The following is an 18,621-nucleotide window of genomic DNA, read 5'->3' as shown; positions in this document are numbered from 1 at the left end:
TACCTAAGAACAACTCATTGTCCTACATTGATAATATTGAAATAAGAACAAAATAATTTTGCACGTCTAAATTACTTTATAAGTTTTATTTTGTCTTTTTTTTTCATTATTATTACATTTTAAAAACAAATGCGCATACCACATCAGTACCCGAACAAATGTACGGGTATTCAGACCATAATTTGTGCGAACGCACGGGTTATTATATGTTTTTTGTACAATTAAAAAATATAAAATTAAATATATTTAAAATAATACATAAATCCAAACACGGGAATAATTATTATTTTTAATTATTTATATTACTAATACTTTTATTTTAAAATTATTTTTTAATTTAAGATTTTTAAGATAATATATGAAAAGCTGATTAGTAACTCTTAATTTTTTTTGTAAATGGAACAAATTTTTAATTTCTTAACTCAACATTAACATCTTTAATTCTTTTATTAATGTTGTTAAAAAACTTCAAATCACATGATAAAGTATAATTGATAATGAATTTTTATTAGAAATACGGATAAACGGGTATGGGTATGGGTCTGAGTACTTAGGTACCTATAGGGCACGGGAGCAGGCTCAAACGTTGGTGCACACGCAGATATGGGTTCAACTGCGGGTGATCATTTGTTTAGGATCAATTGGACTAATTTATTTTCTTAATTACTTTTTAATTTTTTTAATATTAATATTTTTATAACTTAATCCATTTTAACCAAAATTAAATCTTTTCCTAATACTTTTTATTTTCCTCAAACCAAATGCACGAAAACAACGGGGTACCCGTACGTTTCTGAACTTATTTTTTTTATATTTTTATTATATTTTAAAACAAAATTATTAATATATAGGAATAATTATACGATTGATTCAAATATTTTTATATATGGAATAATATATTTGATTTGTAATTTGATTTTAATTCACTAATATTAACGGGAACATGAAGTTAGTGATCAAAATAATTAATACTAACGGGAATATTAAATTACTTATCAAATATTGAATATTAATGGGAACATGAAGTTACTGATCAAAATACATTAACTTACATACTTTAACCAACCCTTGGGCCCAAACTATTAACAAAATATTTTTCTTTTTCAAACATCTTTTCTTATTATATTAACCTCTCCCCTAAAAATTGATCTTTCCCTATCATCTTTTATTTTCCTCAACCACAATGCGCGAAAACGACGGGTACCCGTGCGAACGCACGGGTAAGACACTAGTTAAACTAACATAAGTAGATATGTTGTATTTGGACTGTCATAATTTTACCATTAATCTGATACATGGCATTCAAAATTCATTGTCTAATATTATTTTTTAATAAGCAACGATATAAGAAATTGCATTAGGGGTGCAACCCTTACAACGAAAAAACTATAAGAAGAGTTAACTAATTCAAAGGTAGCTTATACCAATCATAAAATATAAATCTAGAATCGGAATTACTATTACACATCCATCTCCAAGAATAAAACATAATGTTGGATATGACCACTTCAAAGCTAAAAGTGGTATTATAAAAAATGATAGCATTCCTCATTAACCAAATGCTCCAAATTAAAGCCAACCGAATTAAATTAAGTTTAGCTCTAGTCTTGGCATCTTTCACCTTGTCTTGAATGCAACCGAAGTTCTTGAATTCTTCAAAAGAAAATTCCACATCATTTCCCAACCAAAGGAAAATTCTTTCCCATACCGCTTTCGAAACTAAACATTGGAAGAAGAGATGTTCTAAAGTTTTCGGATGATTAGTACAAAACAAGCAATCAAGAGAAGTAGCATTAGACAATCCTCTATGGGGCAAAGGATCTTTTAGAGGAAGTCTATTAATAAAAAATCTCCAACCAAAAATCTTAATCTTTTTCGGTATGTTAAGCTTCCAAATAACATCCAACAATTTGATAGTAGAAGTTAGCCAAGCTAATTCCTTTGCATTTGACACCAAGTTGGACACACTAGCTACCGAAAACTAACCATTAGTAGTTAATTTCCAATGGAAGTTTTCAATAGTCGAAGTATCCGGAGCAATGTCATTCAAAATCGCCTTTAAAAATTGGGTAACACATTCGAGTTGTGTACAACGACTTAGGTTGGAGATAAACTCCTCCAATAACTGCTTTGCTAATTCCTCCACTAATTCTATATTAAAACCTTTTAAAATGGAGAACAAAAAGAGATTAGAAGCACGCACACCTCAATCCTTAGTCTCAACATGCCACTAGATAATGCACCATATATATATGTAAAGAATATATGGACTGTGAAAAATCAATAATTCAAGTATTGTAATTGGTTATAGGGTGTAGTGTTTTTGGCTATTAGAATAGGTGTAATTGGTTATTGCATTTTGGTAATCAGTTATTACTGAGTTAAATTTAATTGTTGAAACAATTGTAACTGATTATAGATTGGTGTAACTGGTTACAAGCAATTACTTTTGGAATTTATGTTATTTCAGTTTATTACTTAGTGTCACACTCCATTGTACTTGTTGAAATTCTGGCCTTCAGACTCAAGATGTCCTATGATTTGTTGGGATATCTGATTTGACACAACATTCAACAGACAAATATTCATGAATTAAAACAATGCTGAAAAGTAATTGAACACACATAATTGTTAACCCAGTTCAGTGTACAACAACACTTAATTTGGGGGCTACCAAGCCAAGAAGGAAATTCACTATTAGTAGTATCAATTCGAAGCTAAACAACCTCAAGTTTACAACTCCTCACTTAATCCCTATCCAGTGCAACTTCTACCTAAGAACCTCCTAAATAAGAGAACCCCTCTCACTTTCAATCACCGCAGAGATGTCTCACACTAACGACTCACGTTACTCATATTGACGGCCCTTGACCATAATTGTCAATTACAAATAATACACGATTAAGACTCACTTAACCAATAAATACGTGATCTTACTTAAAAACTTTGATCAAGAACAATAGCTTGAATCATAAGCAACACACACTTAGATAACTGTACCAAATATACCTAAGCGACACACCTACATTTAATACTTAGTAGTTTATGAATGCATGACAGAACTTACAACTGAATAAAACAGTTCATCTCTTATATCAACATGATAAAAGAGAGACTCACAATAATATGACAAACCCTAACCTAATCCTGTAAGCTCTGCTCTTTCAAAAGGTTTGTAGCTAGCTATTTATGTCACACATTTGGTATGGACTTGGGCTTCAAAATGCAATAGGGAGACTACTAGAGATCTGCGAGATATTCTACATAAAAATAGATCTTCAATCAAATTTTCGTAAATATGCTCCATATTTAGAAACCATGAAAATCTTCAAAACATATACAATCTTTTATCCTTATATTAAGCGTTATATTGGATTGCATAATATTCTCTAAATGTGGAAACCAATGCTTGTCACTGATGAAAGTATCCAAATTTCCCTACTAGTGGATAACTCTTCCACAGGACATAAGTGACCCATTAAGTGACATAAGAGACCCCTTAAGAAGCATAAGAGGAAATTTAATTAGCAGTCACCAGTCGACCTATGTAACTCAGAACACAGGACACGAAACAAACAAGACTCTTGCCGAAACATCTCATTTGACATCTGTTAGCTGAAGATTTCGTTTGGGAAGAATGTCCTTCGAAGGTCTGAAATTCGAAGGAGATGGTTACTGATGACCATCTTTGAAGATAGAAAATGGCTACTGATGGCCATGCTTCGAGAATGATGTTTAAGTTGGAACAAAGATAGTGAGCGCCGAAGCTAAATTCGAGAAGAATGGTCTTTGGGACTTAGACGTTTTTGCGAAATATGCGAAGTACTGAAGCTTGGTGTGTTTTCGTGGCATTCTCGATTTTAAATTACATTGCCACGCGTCGAAAGAGGATTCAGGCGGGAGGATTTGAATTTCGAAGTAGTTTATATAACTGCACAAAGACAGATGGCATCCCAGGGATTCTCGAAAGTAACGTGGCATCAAATTAGTGTAGGACCGTTAGGGTCAAATTTAGTATAAATAAGGGTCTTAGTATTAGGATTCCGCGTGTTCATTTTGTACAAATCACTCACATATTGCTCAAGTATCAAGTGTTAAGAGAAAGAGTTCGCTGAGAAATGTACGTATGACACCAACACCATTTTAAATACATGTGTATTTTCCTTTATTCAAGTATCTTTCGATATTACTGCGTTTCATTTACTTTCTGTCATTTACATTCCTGCACTCTTTATTTTCATGTCATTTATCTTCGAAGCGTTTAACTTTTCTGCACTTTAAGATTCTTGCACTTTTACAGTTTTGTCTTATATTTTATCTTTAACTCACCTTTCACTGGTGTTATATTTACGTGTATAACAAGGTGATTGCTAATCTTTATTTCTTTGTTTAAGTATTTCTTATTTCGAGACACATCAATCATAGACATAATTCGAACTATCATGAATAACAACCTTTTTGACTATGTCCTAGGATCAATCTAGTCGATCCTGCGAGTAACCAAATCATATTTATTATAGTTTGGAAGACTAGTGGTTGTTTACCGGAAATCACCGTAAACAACATCTTTGTAACCCCAGAAGTTCTGACAGAAGGATGAAAGGTAGTCACACAACCTAACCCATGGCCATATTTTCTCTCCCTCTTTTTAGCCAAAAATTGACAAAGGACTCCATCACACCCACACCCAAAAAATACTCACCCATACCCATACAAATGTCATAGGCAAATGAAATGATATGCAATGAGAAGAAGGAAGGAATGACCTCTTTAAATAGCTGCGCAGTTACTTAGGAAATAACGATCCTAGAGAGTAACGATGGTTTTGGTCAAGGAAACACTTTATTTGAGAGAGATTCCTAAAAAAAAACGTGCACCGTCCAAGTCAGTTTGTAGGGCTTTATTGACTATGGACCGGTTCTCTTGAATTGCTAGTTCCAACAAATGTGCATACTCAGACACGTTTTACACACTTCTGACATGTTCTTGATTGCACCGTCCATAATATTCCCTTGTTGTTAATTAAGGACACAAGTCCTGAACAATATCCTCACATCTTCTCAGAGATTGTTTACCTTCTCTTGTATTTTCAAAACTTCTTTAGTCAATTAGTGGATGGTTCAAGAAACCATTATGTGACCTGAAGTAAACTACTATGCCTTCCACTGGTTACTGTTCTTAATTCACCCAGAATTAGTGATATAGTCCACAGAGATCATGTGTGACATTTTCCATGCTCCAATGTTGACCTTTGTACAGTCACTCCTCAACCATGAGAGAAAAATAAATTCTCTGATGCTCAATGCTGACCTTTAGGGTATTTCAAAGCACATGATTTGATTAACCAGTATCTTATGACTGGAATCATATATGTCCTCCTAATATCACTGCAACACTTGGTATTCCTTATGTTAGGACATGTTATCTAACATCATCATCTCCGTAAGCTTAACCAACACATAAAACCTCAAGGTAAAAATATTGAGGCAATAACCCATGTACACGACTTAACTCCCCCTCTCTTGGAGAACCAAAGCTTCTACTGATGATGAACTTGGAACACCTGATAAAGAATCATGAAGCAGACTATACATAATTATCAGACAAATACTCAGTTCCCATCAAAGTATTTGCATTCAGTTATATGCATCCATTCATCAGATGAACACTTTATCAAGCTCCTATCTTCACAACTTCTCTTAGATCCTCACACATGGTAGAGCTCAAGATCTGACAGTTTCCTTCAATATACCACTAGTACAGTAGGATTCTTCATCATGACTAGCATTCACAATATTATGGCAGATTAGGCTAGTGACTTGTCTTCATACTCCACTATGAGTTTTTAGAACATCGTCTTTTCTTGTAGGGTCAAACCCTTGAGAAGATGTTTCAACATTAGTTCAGACATCAATCTTGAGCACATGGATTTCATCATTCACTATGGTTTTGGAAATAACACCCATAGTGATCCAGACACATCTCTTGAAGAGAACCCAAGAGACTCATATACCAGCATCTGATCAACCTTCAAGGCTAAATCATAACTACATGTAGTAGCGTGCACACCTCAAGAATATTCTTCTCACAAGTACAATGTCCAGTCCTCCCGTCTGACTTTGAAGTGTTTGCTACCATCCTTATGCACCTAAAGAGGAGATTCCCTCTAGCAGGTATTTGTAGCATACTACAACAACCATGACATTGCATGACCAATTATGGGCCACAAGCAGACTGTTCATAATAAGTCTTTTTCTCTCAATCCTTCGAGACACGAGGATGCCTTTAATCCTTGCACGAGTAAATGCTCCATCATGTCGGGACCCTACATAACTAAACCCAAAGCTTTAGGAGAACCTTCCCATGACAAGGAGACATTACTTATGCTTCCTTTCTTAAGAACCATGGTCCTCTGGTTCCTAATAGGATTACCAAACTCCTCCTTGCTCATTCTAGGTGTTTTGGAAGGCATTACTCCATCCATTTTTCAACCACTTGCCATAGGTTGACACTTACATGCCACCCATTTGATGTATCTTCCAATTCAGCAGACCAAGAGTTTTATGTTTTCATAGACTTGATAGGTGATATCAAGTTGGAGTGAACACTCTCCATCTTGGTTGAAAGAACCATCAGTCAAACATATTGAGAAAAATACATTCTCAATACAGTGATGTCAAGACATTATATCTGACATCTCTTCAAGTAACTCCAACTTCATATCAGGAATTCTTCTTTACCACTACTAGGAATACCTTTGGAATCAATCATCCCCCTTTAATAGGAGTATAGACTGTGGCCAGTGTATACCCACACAGATCCTCTTTGTTCCAACTCCATCAGAACCTGTCTTGATTGATTAAGATCACACAACTGGTGACTTTGATCTTCCAGATGACAGAGAGAATGTCCCGGACACATGAACTTTTCTTCCATATGTATGAACCTTCACTGAAATAACATCTAATAGAGTTCAGTCTTTGCACCCCTAATTTCTTGAATCAGAGATAAACTGAACCAAGAAGTAGTCAATAGATTGATCATCATTCAACCAAGCCACCCATCTAAGACATGTTTTCGGGATAAACATCTTAGATATAGCCCAAATGCCTCCTCTTTCAAATCAGGGGTAGGTTCAAAACATAAGTGTCCATTACACATTTGTTTAGCACCCAGAGAATCTATAAAGCACCAGGGATCTGCATACCTACTAACATCATGTCCCAACATCTAATCGGACATCATTTTCTTTCTCATGAAACACAAAGTTGAGCTTAGTTCTGAAGCTATTACTGCTCACGAAAAAACAAAATCTTCATTGATCACCTTCAAATAACATAGTCAGGTTCATTCTCCTAGATAGTCAAAGCTAGAATAGACATGCAGGTGCATATGATTACCATTGATTATCTCTTCTCCAATTTCTTATCCCTGTGGGACCAAAGGTGCAACAGAATAAAATATATAGGACTAGTGGAGTCTGTACACATCAGTATTAAGGGACACAATACTTTCACCCAGTCAGATGAATGTTACAACATTATACCTGACATCCTTGCATAATCCAACAATTTTCAGACCTTCTACAGGAACCAGAAGCCTTTCCCTTTGATGGAAAACTGAGACTTATCTTATAATCTCTGTACAACCAAAGTCCTTCAAAGTCACCAGCGAAACTTCTTCAAGAAGGATGCACCTTAGTGACTCCTACATTGTCCTGTTGACCTCAATTCAACCAAAGGTTTGATAATAGATCAAACTTAATACCCCTAGTACAAGAACCAACAGACCTGTTGTGGAGAAAAATATATTCTCAAAGATTTTGAATCAATCGGATTTGTGGTTTGACGCAGAGATATTCAAAATTGGCCAATAACGATATTTTGGCCTTATTCGTTCCTTAAAGAATGTTGCATGGAGGCTTGTAAGAGACGAAGCGCATGCAGGCAAAGATGTGTCATCTTCTAAACAGAAGACCGTTATAGTCGAATTAGTATAAATAGGGGTCTTAGTATTTAAATTTTGGTGTGTTCAACGTTGTATCGTACTTAAATTACTCAAAGTATCTAAACGTGTTGAGAAACGAGTCTCTGAGAAATGTACGTTCGAAACACCATTTTTTATTTCTAAAGCAATTTATTCGCATTTAAAAGTCCTTTAAATTTTCTTTACAATTTCAGTCGAACCCTTTATTTTTCAGTCAAAATTTATCACTTTTGCCCTTTTATCCTTACAAATCAATCTTTACATTTACTCGCATTATCTTTAAGATTACCATTATATTTAATATCCAAAGAAAAACCATAAGAACATACATAAAAAGCTAGATACATATATCTTAGGATCAATCTAATCAATCCTACAAGTAACCGAAGCATCAATTTGAAAAGATTAGCAGTTAATTATCAAAATCAAAGATAAACACCTACACACCCTTCAAATGCAACACATGATTAAGGTAAGAACAAGCCAAACCCACTAAATCACAAAGGACAACAAATTATAATATAACAATTTTGATTTTAAAAAATTAAATCCACAACTTTAAAACACGAATGTTTTTAAATGTAATTGTAAACTTGTACACTTAAAGGTTAAAGGCCAGTTGACTTTATCCTTAAAACATAGTCAAAGAAATTTTTAACAAATTATAAATTAACTTATTCATTTAAAATATTTATATCATATATTCCACCTCAAACATTCCAAATCAAGCGTTTGGGCTCGAAGTCTCTGCAAAGGACGACATATGGAGAGTATTTATAATGATTTCCCTTTAATTTTTATCACGTAAAACAAACCAACCCCATTTTCAATGTATGTTTTGGCATACTATGAATTATGATTTATGACAATATTTAAATATTAATGATTTGTTAGTTAAAATAAGTTATAAAAACTAAAAGAATAATAAATAAAATAAGGGTAATATAACAAAAAGAAGTTCTCTTTCTTCTTTTTGTCACATTCTGATTTTAAATTTAAATTCGTGATTTTAAATTTAAATCCCATTAATAAGGAAACATTTAATAAAAAAATGAATGAGTTGAAAAATATCTATAATTTTTCGCTTTTAAGAACAATAATGAACGACAAAATAAGAAAAATTGGAATTTATAGAGTCATAAAATAAAATAATATTAGACTATAAATTGAAATCAAATAGGTTATAATTAATATTTAGAGTTGATGCATTTGCATCACTCAGAGAAAGTTTTTGCTATGGTAATAGAAGAAATAATTTTTTTTATTAACTGTTTTTCATGTAAAAGTCATAATTATTTGTCGGGTAATATAAAAAAAATGTTTGAGACAATAATAATGATGAACTCAATTTTATTTAATCTAAATAGTAGATAATAGTAAAATAAAAATCATTAAAATAAATCAATATAAATTAAAATCAAATAATGCACTTATTTAAAGAAATATAGTATTAATTTTAACGTTAATGTTGTATTAAATTTGACAATAGTAATTTTATAATTAGTAGTATTAAATAAAAAATTATATTGATTAATAGAATAAAAAATATATGATACAAGAAGAGCTCATTTTATTTAATACAAACTAAATAATTTTTTTTACGATTGTTAATATACACAAAAAATGACTAAAAAGATATTAATAATTATTTTATTAGCCTAATTGAGAAAAAATTTAAAAGAAAGTTTACCAGTTATATTTAAAAAGATTTGAATTTAATTGTGTTACACTGATAGATTAGTCCATAGATTTAATAAAATAAATATGATTGTAATAGTAAATTCCTTTAATGGCTGTTATACTCTCACAGTCACAGTATATGCATTTTCTGTTTTTTTGTAGTGAATGAAATAATTTATTTTTATCCATAAATTATTATTAGAATAAAATATAGTTAAAAAATCAAACGTAAGGGGAAAAGATTTTAAAAATAACGTGAGATTCTATGGTGCATGGGTCCTCTAAAATGGTAACATTTATACTAAAAGTTGATATAATATTTGTTTTAACAAAAATGTAAGATAATATGATGTATAGAAATCACAACTTTCTTATGAAAAAACAAATGAATATTATATATTTAATTTATTTTATTATGTATTAAATATTTATAAGAAAGATGAATAAACGTAAATGTATAATATATGAATTTTATATTCATATGATATTTTTGTTAATGTAAATTCATACTATATATCTTTGTAAAAAAATAATTCTTAACTTTAAAACTTAAGTCAATAAATAAAAATTATTTTTAATATTTGAAAAATTCTATCTCAAAAGTTAATATTTTCGGAAAATAAATGAATTATTAAATATTTTTTGTTGAATGTTTGAGATGAGAGAAAATATTTTTATTATGCATAAATTTTTTTTGAATCTTTTTATCTCGTGCCTCGCACGGAGACGATCTAAGACCGTGAGTATACTAATCATTATATGGTTATTTTGAATTTCGTTATAGTCATACTGATCGAAATCAATCATATTAAATTTAAACCCGTGTCTCGCACGGGTATACACACTAGTTATTATATAATGATGAAAATTTAGCTTCTCTTTCAAACATAGGCCAAGTGTCCCTTCAAACCATCACTTACATAGCTCGAAGGTTGAAAAGCAAGCAATCAAAAAAGAAAGGAAACGAAACAATGCAAATCCTTGAATCTAGGCATCCATTTCTCCCCGCCATTTCTTCATCCAAAAACCACTTTTTCCACAAACCATCTTCAAACCTTTCCGCTCAAATTCTTCATCTTCATCTTCATGGCATGCTATACTATTCTTCTTCACAAATTATGAAAAATGAGGAATCATGTTTTCTACATTGCTCTCTTTTTCCTATTCTCTTTCACTCTTTTACCGAGAATTCACTGCGCCGAAGGCACTTTTGCTCCTTCCTTTTACACCGATGAAATCTACAAGGAACTTCAGAATATCGCTTTACTTTTGAATAAGGATATTAAATCGAGTTTAGATTTCTGCATTAAGGATCCGTGAGTTTTGTTTCATCGTTTCGTTAGTTTTTTTACTTCAATCACGTTTCTGTAAAACCGTTGATTGATACATTCTGTTTTTTGTTGATCATCATACTTTTTACTTTCTTTCAGGAAAAAAGATTGGGAAGAAGCTTTTGATTTCACAGGGAGGTTGGATTTTGTTGATTCTTGTGTTAAGAAAAAAGGTATGGGCTTTTATATCATATTGATATTTTAGTATCTGCCAAAGTTCAACTTAAATTCGTCCAAAATTCTAAGTTTTTGTTTGATTATGCGGTGAAAAAATTGATTCTGACTGAGTTGATTTTGTAAAATTGATTATGGTGGTTAAAAGTTAGTTGAATGTATAGTAATTTATGATTTGATAACTTCATGCAAAATTGAGATGAACAGAATATTTCAACTTAAAAATCACGTTTAAACTACTCAAAAATAAAAAATTATAGTTTCAAGTATAATCAATTTTGGAAACAGAATTAATTCTACTTTAGAAGAACGGAACACCTCAAAATCATTATGAAATAAATTCTACACTTCTAGAATTGCTTTTGACTCTTCCAAAAGCTAAACCAAACCTACACTAAGTTGTTGTTAAAAATCAACTTTTTATTTAGATGAATAGGAGCAGAAAATCAACTGTCATAAACATTTAAGTTTTAGCTGAAGGCACATAAATGTCTTTTTAATCAAATAGTATCAGTATCATTTTCACAAATTATGGCTATTTAGTATCCAAGAAATAGTGTAGTAGTATCATTTGCATCAAGTTTAAAGAATTTACAAGATAGTAGGTTGGCTTTGGACCTTGGAAGATGATAGATAAGCAAAATAGTTGGAGTTTCTTCCATATTTATGGAATCCGATGGAGCGGAGCGGTATGGGATGGAATAGAGTGGTGTTCCATTGTTTGAATTATTTATCATCGGAAGGAGCGGAACGAAACACAGGGGTATGGATTTCATTCTATTTCATCACTTACCACTATATTTCTCCCCCTTCCGATTTGGGCGGAACGAAGAACTTGTCTTGTTCCGTCCTAAAACTTTCAACCTGGGGAATAGAATCTTCATTCCATTCCGATCCATTCCGCTTAATTCTACTCAGCTCTTTTCTATTCTGCTCCGTTCATTTAATGATATCCAAACATACCCTAATAGTGTGTAGACTTTTTAATTTTTCATTTGCAATTTGCATAATCAGAAAGACATTTGTTATGTGTTAAGATCATAATATAATATATTGGTTATTTTTAGAATTTACCATACTCCTTATCTGTGTTGCATGAAATATTTTCACTGACCGGCCTAACATCACCAGACTTTCTTGATACTTTTTTTTATCCACTGTTTCGTGTGAAGGCTTCTTTTTAGTGTAATTAAGGCATTGGAAATTTGTTGTCTAATGAAATTTGTGGAATACTTGAATCTTGCAGTGTTCTAATTTTGTATATTTTTCCGCTTGTGGAAAATTTACGTCATTCCATTTAATACTATTTCTTAAATATAATGTGATTTAGTTGACAGGAGATTTCAGGGACCGTATATGTACTGCGGCTGAGATAAGGTACTACTTCCATGGTTTCTTGGCACAGGGAGCAGCTACAGACAATTATGTAAAACCAAACAAGAATTGCAATTTGACCTCATGGGTTTCTGGTTGTGAACCTGGATGGGGTTGTAGTACGGGCGTTAATATTGACCTAAAAAAGGACACAAAGGAAATTCCAAAGAGAACCAAAAACTGTAAACCTTGTTGCGAGGGTTTTTTCTGTCCTCAAGGATTGACTTGTATGATACGTAAGTATATGATACCTCTTGAACTGATACTTTTAATTAGGGGAGTTAAGGTTGAGACTATGCTAATTACTGGTTTTTTGTATTGATGCGTGCACCTATCTGAAATGGCACGATACATTAGCCAAGCATAGAAAAATTACTATGATCGTGCAATAGTTCATCCAAGTTAGAGTCTATTAGTACAAGGGTAGTGAACAGGCCCCTATAATAGAGACATTGTATCTCTTCATGATTAGTTTTTGAAATGTTGTAATTATATTTAGTATCGAGTATGACAGTGTTAACATTTCTCATTTTCCTATGAATAAAGCTTGCCCGCTAGGTTCTTATTGCCCACTTGCAAAACTGAACAACCAGACTGGACTATGTGACCCGTAAGTTCTACCTTGCTGTTAACTCTTACTATTGTTGTCTAAGTTTCATCCCTAAAATGTAAAAACAAATTTGCAGATATAGTTACCAGATACCTCAGGGAGAGCCAGGACATACTTGTGGCAGTGCTGATATTTGGACTGGTGTGGTGAACAATAGTGATATTTTCTGTTCTCCCGGATCATACTGCCCAACTACAACACGTAAAGTTTCTTGTGATCGTGGGTATTGATTTAGCCCATTCCTCCTTTTGATGCTGCCTAAATTTTCTTAAATTATTTTCTCACAAGATAATGTTCTCTAAAAAGCCATTATCATACAATTACTACTTTTCATGTTCATAACAAACCAAACTCGTATTGATTTCTCAACTTTCTTACTCATTACGCCTTTCCAATTTCAGATATTACTGCAGGATGGGTTCTACTCATCAGAATCGTAAGTCTTTTTATTGTTACATATATTGCAAGTCTTGTTTATTTGGCTAATTTATGCCATCGTGATAAAATGGGCTAGACGCAAACAAACAAAAAAGTTTTTATCCGCAACTGATTTAATTTTCCTGTATCATTTCCACTCTCTAGAGGATACTATTCAGAAGCTTAGTTTGTATTGTTTATTTTTGCAGCATGCTCCAAGTTCAGCCAATGTAATCCAAACACAACGAACCAAAATATGCATGCTTATGGCGCTCTGCTTATTGTAAGTACAATTCAATGTGACATTAGATGAATTCATGCTTACTTTGGAAAACTCCCATTCAACTTTACTTTTTCATTTCACGCTCTATCAGAGTTTTTCTTGCAAGTTGGTTTTGGAATTATTATTCTTGATGGTTTGACTGCATAGTTTTTGTGTTTTGTCTTACAAACATATTATTAACTCTCTTGTTCCTTTATCTTCTTTGTCCAAACACTGGTGTCTTATCTCATAGCATCAAGAAACACAATAGGAAATCAGCATAAAAATGTCCCAAAGTTTACTTGTTTTTCTTATTTATGCATATTTTATGAAAAGGCATGCAATACTTTGAAATATTTTCCAAGCATTCCTTTTTTCTTTTTCTAGTTTATCATATTTGGCATCATTAATTTCCCCTTGTAGGTTGCATTGAGTACTGTCTTGATCTTCATTTATAATTGTTCTGATCAAGTTCTAGCTACTCGAGAAAGAAGGAAAGCTAAATCCAGAGAAGCTGCAGCAAGGCAGGTAAGAGAAACTGTACAAGCTCGAGAAAGATGGAAGATAGCGAAAGATGCTGCTAAAAGGAATAAGACAGGATTGCAAGATCAGCTAGTACGCACTTTTTCTCGCAGAAAATCATCAAAGCAAGCAGAGCAAGTTAATCCTGCTACAGGCAATTCAGTTTTGCCACCTATGCCTCCAGAACAACCATCTGCAGCCACAAAAGACCCAACAAAGGAACCTAGTGACCTTACTAAAATGTTGAATTCCCTTGAGAATGACCCTAATAGCAATGAAGGATTCAATCTAAAGATTGGGGACAAAAATATTAAAAAACAATTGCCTAAGGGAAAAAATTTACATACACAGAGCCAAATTTTAAGATATGCTTATGGTCAGATTGAGAAGGAGAAAGCTCAACAAGACAAAAATAACTTGACCTTCTCAGGAGTGATTTCAATGGCCGCCGATGGTGAGGAGGTTAGATCGAGGCCTGAGATCGAGGTAGCTTTCAAAGATTTAACCCTTACTTTGAAAGGGAAAAAAAAACATGTAATGAGATGCGTGACAGGTAAAATCATGCCTGGTCGTGTTTCGGCTGTGATGGGTCCTTCGGGAGCTGGAAAAACTACATTTCTTTCTGCTCTAGCAGGGAAAATAAGAGGATGCACTATGACAGGCTCAATTCTAATCAATGGAAAACCTGAATCTATTCACTGTTACCAGAAAATTATTGGATATGTGCCACAAGATGATATTGTGCATGGGAACTTGACAGTGGAGGAAAATCTTCGGTTCAGTGCAAGATGCAGGTACCCCACTTTCCATGTAGAACTTAATTTGTACATTTTTATTTTGAATGCCCATTAAAAAAGTTTCCTTATTACCATCTGCTGCTATTACTTACTTCTCTTTATTCGTTTCGAATCACAAAATATCATGCATAGTGTATTTGGTAATGGTTAAATATAAGAAAAATATCTTATATTATCTTGGGTTGTCTCATATGATTAGTTTCTAATTTTAGACTAGAGTATCATACTTGGTTATTTTCATGATTTGTTTTCCTATTTATTTAGGATTTGGAGTCTGGTTTTAATATAATAGAGGTTAGTACTTAAATTTTTTTTATCATAAAATCATCTATCATAGTCATATTCTAGTTGTGATTCTTGCATACCGAAGACCTTGATAAAGTCCATTGTTTTTCTAGTATCGAGATAGCTCAATCTTATGATGGACTATTGAATGTCAAACCAATACAATTCTCGTAATTGTAATTAAACAAGGAACAAATCATGAAGCAAAAATAAAATTCAAAACTAATCCCCCAAGATTCAAATCAAATGTTCTTAGATATCTTTCATGTATTGTAATTAAGTGTTACAATTTTTCTGTTGATTGTGTATATTATTGAGTTTTTACCCCCTTTCTAATTGTTATTTCATTTTAAATGTCTGTTTCTTATTACTGGAGACTATCTGATGACCTGCCAAAACCAGATAAGGTTCTGATTGTTGAAAGAGTAATTGAAACCTTGGGACTTCAGGCAATAAGAGATTCCCTTGTTGGAACAGTAGAGAAGCGAGGCATATCTGGTGGGCAACGAAAACGTGTAAATGTAGGGTTGGAGATGGTTATGGAGCCTTCACTGTTAATCTTAGATGAGCCTACAACTGGTTTGGACAGTGCATCTTCCTCTTTACTGCTGAAAGCACTTCGTCGTGAAGCTGCTGAAGGGGTAAACGTCTGCATGGTACTTCACCAACCAAGGTAATGTTATCTCCCCGCTCCCTCTCTCCCTCTCTCCTAACATAAAGTTACAATCTCACTTTTGATTTTGTTGATATACAGCTACACTTTGTTCAGAACGTTTGATGATATAATATTTCTAGCAAAAGGTGGTCTTACTGCATATCACGGTCCTGTGAAAAAAGTAGAAGAATACTTTGCTGGCATTGGAATCGTTGTTCCTGATCGTGTGAATCCTCCAGACCATTATATTGACATTTTGGAAGGTTTAGTGAAACCAAATGAAGGTGTGACTCATCAACAACTACCTGTGAGATGGATGCTTCACAATGGTTACCCAGTACCACCAGATATGCTTCATTTTGCTGATGAAATTTCAGCTTCATCATCTTCCACAAATATAAATCATGCAGCTAAGAGTACTGATGAGGCTACTGATCAATCATTTGCTGGAGAGTTTTGGGAGGATATGAAAAGTAACGTGCAGTTGCAAAAAGATCATATAGAGGCAACCTTCTTAAGGACTAAGGATTTATCAAACCGAAGAACGCCTGGTATAAGTCGCCAGTATAGATACTACCTTGGGCGGTAAGAAATCCTTCATACCAACCTATGATTTAAAATTGACTATTTATTAATAACCCAGTCCATTCCTTCCAGGATTGGTAAGCAGCAGCTCCGAGAAGCAAAGTCCCAAGCAGTTGATTATCTCCTTTTATTAGTTGCTGGTGCTATCTTGGGAACTCTTACCAAAGTAAATGATGAAACATTTGGGTCTCTTGGATATACATATACCGTCATTGCTGTTTGTAAGTCTTAAACCTCCTATAGAATTAGTCTCATTTTTCACCAACTCGAACTCTTTCGCTTATTTATATTGTATATATGCAGCTCTACTTTGCAAGATTGCAGCTCTAAGATCATTTTCTTTGGATAAATTACAATACTGGAGGGAGAGTGCATCAGGGATCAGCAGTCTAGCTCATTTTTTATCCAAAGATACGATTGATCTTTTCAGTACATTAGTCAAACCTCTTGTTTATCTATCCATGTTCTACTTTTTTAGCAATCCAAGGTCAAGCTTCGGAAGTAACTACGCGGTTTTGGTGTGCCTTGTGTACTGTGTAACTGGCATGGCTTATGCTATAGCAATTTATTTTGAGCCTGCTCCTGCTCAGCTGGTATGGATCATCTCAATTCGTACCCATTTTTTCTTACATAAATACTCATAATAACTGCACTTATATCGTTTTTCTTTTTTTCGTCACTTGTGTAGGGGTCGGTGCTTCTCCCTGTTGTTATGACTCTCATTTCAAACCAGACAAGAGAAGGTCTCTTTATGAAGATCCTTATAAAAATGTGTTACCCAAATTGGGCTTTGGAGGCCTTTATTATTGCAAATGCTGAAAGGTGTGTTATTCATATGCCTGAAAACACATTGTTCATGTTATGGCATATTCTCTCTTGCCATCTAATACTATTTCGATTTTCTGTTTTTTCTTCAGGTACACGGGGGTGTGGTTGATAACTCGTTGTAGTTCACTGATGACTAGCAGTTATAATGTCAATGATTGGGCTACATGTTTAGTTGTTCTCATTTTTTATGGTATAGTTGCTCGAGTTGTGGCATTCATTTGTCTCATGATCACCCAAAAGAAGTGATTTAGGTAGGATGTGAATGTGTAAGATGACATTTGACCTGTGTCATGGCAATTAGGATAGTTTGCAATTTTCCACCAGAATATATGAGCAAGATTCTGCCAAATATTTGGGATTAGCATAAGTTGTCTATATAGTTTGTTTTTAGTTTAAGTACTTTTTCTACAAATGTGTATGTCTCTGTAAGAAAAATTTAATGTTTTTGCTTTTTATCCTTGTTCATCTACTAGTTAGTTTGTAAAGAAAATTATTGTGTTTGATGAAATAACTGATCGAACTTGCATTCAAATATAAAAAATAAAGCGCCCACCGTGGGGCTCGAACCCACGACCACAAGGTTAAGAGCCTTGCGCTCTACCAACTGAGCTAGACGGGCTGTTGATTGAAATTTATATTTTGTTAATATATTCAAAATCATGTGGACTTTGCCTTCTAAAACTTTTTATTCTATATTGTATCATGTCGTTACACAGATGTTTTATGTTAATTTACACTTTTAACCTGTTTCAAATTTTATATAGATAAAAAGTGATGCTTTGCTACCACGTATCATGTGAAAATTACTTTAAGAATACTTGGTATTATTACAACTCTCTTTTCTTTTTTTTTTTTATAAAAAATTAGTGAATCAAATATTATCCTTTTTGTTGTCCTTTTTTAAACATAAAAAAATGTTTTAAGAATCATTTAGTCCAAATTATCTCATTTAGATTTAAAATACGATTTATTTATTTTAAGTAATTAAATTTAAAATTTAATTGATATATTGATAGTTTAAAGCAGTTTTATACCGTCAGTTAATTATAACTGTCATATTTTTATAACAGTTTAATTTTTGTTTTAATTACATTCAACGTATAACATAAGAGTGA

At 33.0% G+C, this 18,621-nt stretch overlaps 1 protein-coding gene and 1 non-coding gene across 2 annotated transcripts; one reads left to right on the top strand and one right to left on the bottom strand.

Moving 5' to 3' along the window:
• The first annotated feature begins 10,570 nt into the window (after nucleotides 1-10,570).
• On the top strand, nucleotides 10,571-18,017 carry LOC131642858 (putative white-brown complex homolog protein 30). Its single transcript, XM_058913028.1, has 14 exons — nucleotides 10,571-10,982; nucleotides 11,097-11,170; nucleotides 12,509-12,781; nucleotides 13,092-13,155; nucleotides 13,232-13,378; nucleotides 13,557-13,591; nucleotides 13,782-13,855; nucleotides 14,258-15,150; nucleotides 15,815-16,111; nucleotides 16,193-16,678; nucleotides 16,751-16,899; nucleotides 16,982-17,271; nucleotides 17,367-17,500; nucleotides 17,596-18,017. Exons 1-14 carry the CDS (start codon nucleotides 10,792-10,794, stop codon nucleotides 17,750-17,752), a joined length of 3,264 nt encoding a protein of 1,087 aa, XP_058769011.1. The 5' UTR covers nucleotides 10,571-10,791; the 3' UTR covers nucleotides 17,753-18,017.
• Nucleotides 18,018-18,052: 35 nt separating this feature from the next.
• On the bottom strand, nucleotides 18,053-18,125 carry TRNAK-CUU (transfer RNA lysine (anticodon CUU)). The gene has a single exon. It is a non-coding gene; the product is annotated as a tRNA-Lys (tRNA).
• Between the last annotated feature and the right edge of the window lie 496 nt (nucleotides 18,126-18,621).

Source organism: Vicia villosa, unplaced genomic scaffold (genome assembly GCF_029867415.1).
Source record: "Vicia villosa cultivar HV-30 ecotype Madison, WI unplaced genomic scaffold, Vvil1.0 ctg.005941F_1_1, whole genome shotgun sequence".
Taxonomy (NCBI): domain Eukaryota; kingdom Viridiplantae; phylum Streptophyta; class Magnoliopsida; order Fabales; family Fabaceae; genus Vicia; species Vicia villosa.
This window is presented reverse-complemented; position numbering and strand designations above follow the sequence as displayed.

Bases quoted from the DNA above. Each gene is read 5' to 3' on its own strand.
- LOC131642858 (XM_058913028.1), top strand. From the start codon at position 10,792: ATGAGGAATCATGTTTTCTACATTGCTCTCTTTTTCCTATTCTCTTTC. The intron at 12,782-13,091 runs GTAAGTATATGA...CTATGAATAAAG, and splicing joins AGGATTGACTTGTATGATAC to CTTGCCCGCTAGGTTCTTAT. The intron at 16,112-16,192 runs GTAATGTTATCT...GTTGATATACAG, and splicing joins ATGGTACTTCACCAACCAAG to CTACACTTTGTTCAGAACGT.